Source organism: Ammospiza nelsoni, chromosome 10 (genome assembly GCF_027579445.1).
Source record: "Ammospiza nelsoni isolate bAmmNel1 chromosome 10, bAmmNel1.pri, whole genome shotgun sequence".
Classification (NCBI taxonomy): Eukaryota; Metazoa; Chordata; class Aves; order Passeriformes; family Passerellidae; genus Ammospiza; species Ammospiza nelsoni.
The window spans coordinates 23,372,054-23,381,527 of record NC_080642.1 but is presented as its reverse complement, the minus strand read 5'-3'; the positions used below and the strand labels follow the sequence as shown (position 1 = coordinate 23,381,527).

The 9,474-nt window shown below is 50.2% G+C and overlaps 1 protein-coding gene across 1 annotated transcript; it reads left to right on the top strand.

The window, feature by feature from the left end:
- The first annotated feature begins 5,188 nt into the window (after window positions 1-5,188).
- LOC132077344 (G-protein coupled receptor 35-like) lies at window positions 5,189-6,121 on the top strand. The gene has a single exon (XM_059478935.1). It carries the CDS (start codon window positions 5,189-5,191, stop codon window positions 6,119-6,121), a length of 933 nt encoding a protein of 310 aa, XP_059334918.1.
- The last annotated feature ends 3,353 nt before the right edge of the window (window positions 6,122-9,474 follow it).

Sequence of the window (9,474 nt, the reverse complement as noted above, 5' to 3'; positions counted from 1 at the left end):
TTCTTCCTTTCTCACAGCTCCCCCAGCCAGGACAGCACCCATGGTGCTGATTGAAGGGCACCAACCACCAGGGCATCCCTGCAACTCAGCAGTGCAGCAGCTGGCCAGTGCCAAGGCTGAGTGTGCAGCGAGGCAGTCCCCACTAGCAGCTGATTACTGACACCAATTAACAACCCATTACTGAGCCCTTTGGGGCTTACAGCTCTGCCTGCTCCCTGCACTTCTGCTAATGCAGAGTTTGACAAGTGAGGCTCTTTGCCACCCATGTGAGATGCCTTGATTTAGGTGCCAGCTGAAGCTCCCCATGGTTTGGCTGTACCTATGCTCACACAGGGCTGCAGGCCAGAGCCCTAATGCTGCCCCATCATGACCCTCTCCTGCTCCATCCATGCCTCAGACACCATCTCAGTGCAGCATTTGAGGAGGGCTGGGGAGGCTTTCCTACACTACATGCCAAGCTGCTCCCTGTGCCAACCTTCACATCCAGAGCTGTGCAAACACAACTCAATGCTCAGGTGTACCATGAGCTGCATGAGGCCATCCAGACCAGGTATTGCACCTTCCTGGCTTTACTTAGCTTAGACTTCAGCACTAGTGAGCATTTCAAATGCCACTTGCTGAACATCTCTGTTGGCCATAGAACACCCCCTTTCAGAAACTGCAGAGTGGTGTGGAGCCGTCTGAATTGCTGCTAGCACAGTCCAGGGTAAGGAAGCAAAAAGGACCTTTGCATAATATCCACAGATGTTTGTCGCAGACATTTTTTCCCAGAAATCTTTTCTTTCAAATTTCTGCATCTTCTGGAAGGCAGAAGCCTCAGAAGAGAAGGTAAACAATTGTTATCAGCTGCTGTAGAATGCAATAAGATACCCCTTAATTAACTCATGCTTCTTGTTTATAATTAAGGGCCAATCACAAAGTGCAAGCTAGAGATAAAGTCTTTAGACACAACTTTATTTTAAATTCTTTCTTTCTATTCTTAGCCTAGCAGCAGCTTTACAACTTTCTCTCTTATTTCTTTTTAGTATAGTTATAATGTATTAGATATCATATATCAATAAATTCAACTTTCTGATCTAGAAACAAGATTCACCGTCTCTCTCTCACCAGCAGCAACCCGCACAAGATGCTGTAATAGATGTTTTATTCAGCTGTGTGGTGAGATGTGCAGGTCCAAGCAGCCACACACAACGGGTCAAGCTTTTTCCCTACAGGAGCCTGGGGGCTGACCCTGTTCTTGGGCAGTACAAAGATGAGGGCGATCAGGAAATAAGGAAGGAGTGGCTCGGGGACATAGGAACAGACAGGAACAGGGGAAGGAGCCCATGGGGTCTAACAGCTTTTTGAGGGAAGCTTCTTGTGTCTCCCTAGACCAGGGAATGTCCCCCCAAAGGTCTCCACAGTGGTGAGGCACCAGAGCTCACTGTACAGTAGTGCCAGCATTGATTTAGCCAGGAGGCTGGCATTCAAAAGCTAACTGATGCGAAATCTGCTCTTATTCAGGAGGAGGAGGTGCTGTGGAAAGCCTCAAGCAGCAGGCAGCTGCTGGTGCCAGGCCCCTGCCCTGCACTGGCAGCCTGTGCCCAGCCTGCCCTGCCTGGCTGCACAGAGCCCGTGTGCCCTGCCTCGGGTGGCACCTGCTGCTGACTCTGGCACCTTAAATCTGCAGGTAACATCACTTTGTTTCTCCTCACTTGCTGCCTGAACACTGCTGAGCAGGGTCCTGCTGTGCCTGGGGGAGGCAGAGGAGGCTTTGAGTGTGGTTTCTGCTGGGCAGGAGTCCCTGGGGTGGGCTGTGATCTCTGAGCTTTCCAGGTTCTGTTCTTACTCCAAGGTATTCTCTGGGTACTTTACCTGGAATATCACAGCACTGAGAACTGGAAGTTAATTCATCCCAATATGGGAAATGAGCGATTCTAAGAAATTTTTTTTTGGTCTAGGAGAACTCCTTTCAGCATCTATCAAAGCAGATCATGGTTAGGGTGACCACATTACAGTTTTCAAGGGATGCAGTGATAGATGAGCCAGAAAGAACACAAGTTTCAAAAAGAAGAGAAGAAACTGCTGTGCCTTAGATCCTTGCATTTGAGAGAGGTGTGAACACCAGCAGCAAGGCTGGAGCAGGCAGTTTTCAGATTTCTTTATGCTATTTGGAAACAGAGAGGAAAAGCTCCTCACTTCAGTACCATGGCAGGGCCCTCACCTGGGTCTCCTCTGCCATGGGGACACTTTGCTGCTCACTCTTTCTGGCCATGCTTCCCCCCAGCCCAGCTCCTGTCCAGGCAGGCCAGCAGTGCTGTGGGTACATTAAAACCTCTGGGAGGTGCTGCCCTGCCCAGGCCTGTTCTCACACCTGTGCTGCATCTTCCCTGAATATTTACTGAGAGCCACCCATTCCATTTGTGGGTCTGTTGGTGACAGTCAGGGCTGTTGCCATGGAGGTGGCAGGTCTGAGGGCAGCTCATGTACAAGATGCTGTGCTGTACCTGACTTCACCCCCATTTTCCTCCTTGCTCTCCCTCTGCTCAGTTCCAGGTTTCTTCCCTCCCCCACCAGGGCCCCCATGCTGTCCTTAGCCACCTCACCCACCATATTCACCCTTTATTTCACCCACCAAATTCACCCTTTATTTCACCCACCATATTCACCCTTCAGCTCTTGGTGCCTGCCCACTTTTGAGCTCTCCCAGAAGGAAGGAGAAGAATTTTCCATGCAAGACTCCCCCTTCAGTGCAGCTAATTTCCTGCTGGAAAAACACTGTATGCAGCCACCACAGTGCTGCTGCAACATCCCCTGTGCCTTCAGCCTCTGCCTTGCATCTCTTCCTCCAGCCTCTCTGTTCAGGGTCTGGCAGAAGCCTCCTGTTTCTTGGAGGAAACAAGCCCAGCCCAGGCCTTCCTCCCCAGATGGTCACCAGCTTCTGGGCTGGGGGACAGCTGCTGTGCAGCTCTGCCCAGCCTGTGGTGAGGACAGCAGGACACCCTGCACAGCACTGGTGACCTTGTCTGTTGAGCCCCAGCCTATTGCTGGTCTTCCAGCAGCAGCAAGACGCTGTTTCACAGCTGTCTCCATCCTTTTTCACAGCTGTAAGTTGCTGCCTGGCCCCTCTGATGCTGCAGGCATTTCATCTACCCCACATGAAGCATTTCCACACAGCCAAAGGATATGCTAGCTGGTCAAGCTGAACCTCTTTAAAGGTTTGGGGTTTGTTTTTTTGCTCATTCATCCTCTCTCAGTGCTTTTTGGACTGCTTTAAACCCTCTACTCATTTCCTCCATCTTCCTGCCAGTCTCTGGACTGCCCTGTGGGCTGGAGCACTTGTGAGCCCTGCTGCTGGGAACTGCACGGGGCCAGGTCTCCAGCTCCAAAGGCAGAGCTGGCCAGAGCCCTTTGATGCTGCAGAGCCCAGCAGTGTGGTTTGCCTGTGTTGCACCTCTGCAGAGGCTGCTGCAGGCACTGCAGACCTGCACTGCTGCAGGCACTGCACACCAGCACTGCTGCAGGCACTGCAGACCTGCACTGCTGCAGGCACTGCAGACCAAGGCAGTGAAAAGAAGCCTGGGCACCAGTGCAGCTGTCAGACTTCTGCCTCGTGCCATAACCAGTGACCATAAACAGTGACAGTTCCCTGCTGCTACTGTCCATAGTGCAGAGATGTTTTCCTCAGGGCACAAGTGTCCCCTTCCCTGTAGGGTACAGGCAGTGAGCAGCAAGCCTCTGTTGGGAAAGCCAGGCCTGAGCATACAAGAACTGTGCAGCAGTCACATTAGTGTCTGCTATTGCAAGACACTCACACATCTCTCCAAAAACTGAGTTATTTGTGTATTTTTCAGTCACTTCAGGACTGAATTCTCATTTGAAGGCAGTGTCCTCACCCACTGGCCACAAGGTCTGCATTGCTGGTGGAGGCACATAACTGCTTAACTAGGCAGAGGTGATGTCCCTTCCCAGGTCTCTGAAAGCTGTGAGATTTCACCAGATCCCTGCCCACTTCACTCTGTAAAAAACTTATTTTACATTGAAAGCAGTTTTTGGTTGTTTGTTTGTTTTTTTCTGAAGTGAATTTAGATGCAAGCAGAAGTGACAGATACTGAGAATCACTGGTTCAGAGAATTTTTCCATGTACTTGTCACATGAAACCACGGTGCACAGGAAGGGCTCTGCTGAAAGACGATTTTTATCAGCCCATGAACTCACACTCTTCACGCAACTAATACTCCTGCAAAGCATCTTGCAGCTAGTGTGACAGATGCTCAACAGGTACTACCCACAACATGGATTTCTGAGGGTGGCTGCCTGCCTGCCTGGAGCAGGAGCCATCTAATTTAGCCTTTAACAGCAAGCTCCTTGTTCTGCAGTGGTGTTCCCTCTTCCATATGTAACCTTCTGCTTTGCATCTGTAGACTCCTACTCTCTCCTGGAACAAAGGGACTTAAAATCAGGTAAATCCTTCCACATTCCCCTCCTGGTGAGGCGGAGAGCAGCACACCTCACTCTCTCCCTTGGGAGAGCAGAAATACAGATTCAGCTGGTTTCCTCAGCTTGGAGGAGGAGCTCCAGGTTCACAAGGTGGTGCAAAGGCTCAGAAACTTTCCCAGACAGAACCAGAGAATGAGAATTTCTATCAAGTGACATTTGCTATGTACTCCCACCCCTTCACCCCCAGTCTGAATCCAAACCCAGTAGATCTGACAGAGGAACTTTCACTCATGGATTGTGCTGGGCTTTAGTTTTGGTTGCTGCAAACCCTCCCTAGCTCAACACCTAAGCTAAGGGTAATTTTACATCATCTGCACAGCCTGGCTTAAGGAATTTGTGTTCACATTGTCACAGGATGTGCCCACTACCTATGGAGGCTCTTCTGAGTGCCATGTTGCCTCCTGCCCTCCCACACTTCAAGATCTCCTTATTTAATAAAGGCTGTCTGCCATGTCCTCTTGGAAATGTACCCTGACACACTCATTAACTTGACATAAACAATACTTGACAAAGGATGCCAAAGAATGACACAGGCTGACTGAGAAAGACAGCTCTGGAAAGCTCAAATTCACATTTTTAACAAAGGACATAAGTACTTACATGTGGTTTGTTTTGGTTTTTGGTTTTTTTTTTTTTTTTTTACAGCTACTAAGAGGTCTTACCATGTCTTTTCCTATTTCAGGTCTCAGAACATCTGTAACTCAGGACAATGAATGTGTCCAACAACTGCAGCACCACAAATCTAGAACCTCACCCCCATGTTCGCCTCATTGAGTTTGCTCTGTATAGCTTCATTTTCTTTTTTGGAGCACTATTTAATGTCCTTGCCTTCTGGGTGTTCTCCTGCAAGATGAAGAAGTGGACAGAAACCAGGGTGTATGTGATGAATTTAGTCTTTGCAGATTTCTCTGTCATCTGCACCTTGCCTTCCATGGTTTATTTGCTCTGGAATAAGTCAGCCCGAGGGGAGCTCTGCCAGTTTACAGAGACAATGTATTTTATCAACATGTTAGTGAGCATCTACATCGTTTCATTCATCTCCATTGATCGATACATTGCCATAAAGCACCCTTTGAAAGCCAGGGCCTTCAGGTCCCCGTCAAAGGCTGCCCTCCTCTGTGGGCTCCTGTGGGTCCTGGTGATAGTCAGTGCCACCATCCAGCTGATGCACCGCAGACATGCAGATCTCTGCTTCCAGACCAACACCCTGCCTGCTGCTCTCAGCCTGCTGGCCATTTTCTTTGTTTTCACTCTCCCATTTGCCATCTTGATCTTCTGCTCCACAGAAGTCATCAGGGACCTCAAGAAACATCTGAACACAAATTCACAGGAGGAGAAATCGATCCATAAAGCTGTACACATAATTTATGCAAATCTGATTGTATTTATGATATGTTTCCTGCCAGCCTTCCTCGGGCTGCTCGCCAGGTTCATCATGGAGAGCTTTGGAGCTACCTGTTTTCTGCTCTGTGTCATGAAGAACTTCTCCTCCGTGTTGAGGTGCATTGCCACGTCCAACTGCTGTCTCGATAGTGTCTGCTACTACTTTGTCACCAGGGAGTTCCAGGAAGCCTTTCTAAAGCCCAAAGCCAGCACTCAACAAGCAGAGGCAACCCACCCCTTGCAGATACAGACATGCTAAAGGAAAAAGGGGAACAAACCCCAGTATCTGCAACATAAAGAGAAAATACAGCTTCAGGGCTATTGGGATAAGTATTGCTCTTTTTCTCTAGCAAGTTCTTTGTTAGGTTTAGAAAGTTATACTCTATGTTTCCATTAAACAAAACGGTCACAGAGATATGTAAAAGTGTGTATGTAATCAATTGTTGTTAATGTGCCTCCATTCCACCCTCCAGCACCTACTTGTTACTGGTACAGCAAGACAGGTGAGCCATGTACCTCTTTTAGTTCCTTCTGTAGCTAAAATCCACTGATCCTTCTTGCCAACATGTACAAATGTATCTATCATATCATACCTCATTGTGTATTTCAGGTTGTTTCCAGTATTAAACTAATCCAGTTGTCCCAGACTGCAAGGCAAGATGTATTCTGTCTGCCATCTGTATGGCAGTTGTCTTCTGTTCAGTGGGCAGTTTGTTTCATCTCTTCCACACCCACTCCTCCCTTATGCAGTGACATTCAATAGCCTCTTATCAGCAGAATATCTGCTGATAAGAGGCCATTGAATGTCACTGCATGGCTGATAAGAACTACAGCATCCCATTGGGAGATGTGAGCCCAGAGGGAGGAGCCAAGCATTCCTATCCAGATATAATCTGGAGATTCTGGAACACCAGCACGGCTTCTCCACTGGATTCCCCAGGAGGAACAGCAGCTGCCTCTTCTCCCACTGGATCTCCAGAGGAAGAATACATCCTTCTCTACAGGATCCCTGCTCCAGCAGAACCACCCCTGACACTGCAGGAGGGCTGAGCCACAATTCCAATGGGACTGCCACCAACACCCTGACCCACAGGGTGTCAGGTTGGGTTCTGACTCTGTCACTGTTGTTCTACTGTACTGCATTGTTTATTTTATCCTTTTATTTTTCTTCCCTATTAAAGAACTGTTATTTCCCGCTCCCATTTTTTTTTGCCTGAGAGCCCCTTAATTTAAAATTTATAGCAATTGGGAGGGGTGGGGAGGGTTTACATTCTCCATTTCAGGGGAGGCTCCTGCCTTCCTTAGCAGGCACCTGTCTTTCCAAACCAAGACAGCAGTTTATATTTATCCCATTCCTTTGGCAGCCAGGGTGCTGGGTGGCTGTTAGATGGTTCTGGCATATTATTAAGCCCATGTCCCTACAAAACAACCTAGGCTGTCCTGACCTCCTTCCCCTTCACCTCAACAGGTCAGACAGGTGTGAAGGAACACTTCTAGGATGAAAGCAACACTTTTCCAATGCCATAAAGGCACAAAGTCCAGATTTCAGAGCTGTCCTCCTGCCAGGTGCCTCCAGCTGCCCTGCTGAGCCCTGGCCCCCAGACAGCTCCTCAGAGCAGCCATCCCTGCAGGGCTGTTCCTCCCACACGCTGAAGGCCTTTCACTGCTGCCCTGGCACTTGCCACCCTGGCACTTGCCCTGCCCTGGTTCATGCTGTGCCACCAGGCTGATCCCCAGGGCCACCACAGCTTGGGCTCAGAGCAGCCCCACCTTGCTGGGTTTCCACAGCCTGCCCACACTGACACCCCTAACATTTCCATCACGGATTTGTGTTTTTCCATGAGTCAGCAGCCCAGAAAAGTCAGGGCACAGAGGAAGTGGATAAATGCTGCCTTGAACTGGGCTTTTTTTCTTTCTGAATGCTAAAAAACCCCCAAAACAGCACTGAGCTCTGCCCAGCAATACTCAGAGTGTTCCACCAGACAGTGTGGGGGAGTCTTTCCTGCCCACAAATACATCTTCCCCTGTGACCTACACCTGCCCTCAGTCAGCCCACAGTTGATGCACTATCTGCTGCTGTCACCTTTGAGAGCATGAGCTCCTCTGCTGGGTTTGCAGGGCCTGGTTTTTGGTAGCAGGGGGTCCACAGAGGTGGCTCCTGCGAGAAGCTGCTGGAAGCTTCCACCATGTCCAGCAGAGCCAGTCCCTGATGGCTCTGAGGATGGACGTGCTGCTGGCGAAGGCTGGGCCAGTGAGAGAAGTTGGAAACACCTCTGTGGTAACAGATTTAAGATGAAAATCAAAATATAGGGGGACAGCTTTTTCTAGCCAGAGAGGAAGGTGAGAACATGTGAGGGAAACAACGTGGAGACACCAAGATCAGTGGAGAAGGATGGACAGGAGGTGCTCCAGGGGCCAGAGCCAAGATTCCTCTGCAGCCATGGTGAGAGCATGGTGAAGGAGCTGTGCCTCTACAGCCCTAGGGATCCATGGGGATGCAGAGATTCCCCTCCAGCCCATGGGGAAGGTGCCCATGCCAGAGCAGGTGGATGCCTGGAGGAGGTTGTGATCCAGTGGGAGCTCCAGTGGAGAGGGGGCCCTGCTCCCAGGCTGGAGCAGCCTGTCTTTGGAGGACTGCACGCCGTGGATGAGTGACCCACACTGCAGCAGTTTTGGGAAGACTGTCTCCTGTGGGAGGGACTCACATAGCAGGAATTTTGGGAGAACTGCTGCTTGTAAGAATGGACCCAGCTCTGGAGAAGTTCACAGAGAACTGTCTCTCCCATGGTCTCACAGGGACTGCTCTCCCAGAGCAGCACAAGGAAACCTCGGGGATGAACTGACCCAAACCCCCATGCCCTGTCTCCCTGTGCTGTCAGCGGGAAGGAGGGAGGGGTTGGGAGAAGAAAAGGTGTTTTAAGGGCTTACTTTACTTCTTATTATCCTCCTCTAATTTTGAAAGTAATAAAATCACTTTGTGTCTCTAAGATGAGCTTGTTTTGCCCTTGGAGTGTTTTCTCCCAGTCCTTATTTCAGCTTAGGAACCCTTTGTTAAATGTTTCTCTCCTCTGCCCAGCTGTGGCAGGAGAGGGTAAGTGGGCAGCTTTCGTGGGTGCCAGGCATTTGGCCAGTGTCACACCATAACAGCTCCAAAGACAAGAATTAATGGGACAAATCCTGAGGGAGTCAGTTTGTCTCCTGTCAGCTGGCTCACAGAGATGGGATTGCAACTGCTCTAGCCAGTGGGCAGCAAAACCCATCCAAAAGTCTGTGACACAGCACTGGGCAGCTCCTAACCGTGCTCCCAAAGGTCCCAGCCCCTCAGTGCCACACTGGTGGCAGTGACTGCCGTGATCTGGCGTCCCAGCCAGCTGATGGGAAGAGTTACACTCCTGGCTGCTGTGTAGAGGGAGAGCCAGCCCATAGATCTGTCAGGTGCAGGTGACAGCAGCACTGTGTGTCCCCAGGCTCGCTGTCCCCGGGGGCACAGGCACCACTGTCCCCTCGGAATTGTTCCTGTCCCACCGGGCCCCCTCTGCCACCGCAGCACCGCTGCCCAGCCTCCCTGAGGAACCTTCTGCTGCCAGACGGGCAATTTGCAACCATTACGGG

Bases quoted from the DNA above. Each gene is read 5' to 3' on its own strand.
- LOC132077344 (XM_059478935.1), top strand. From the start codon at position 5,189: ATGAATGTGTCCAACAACTGCAGCACCACAAATCTAGAACCTCACCCC.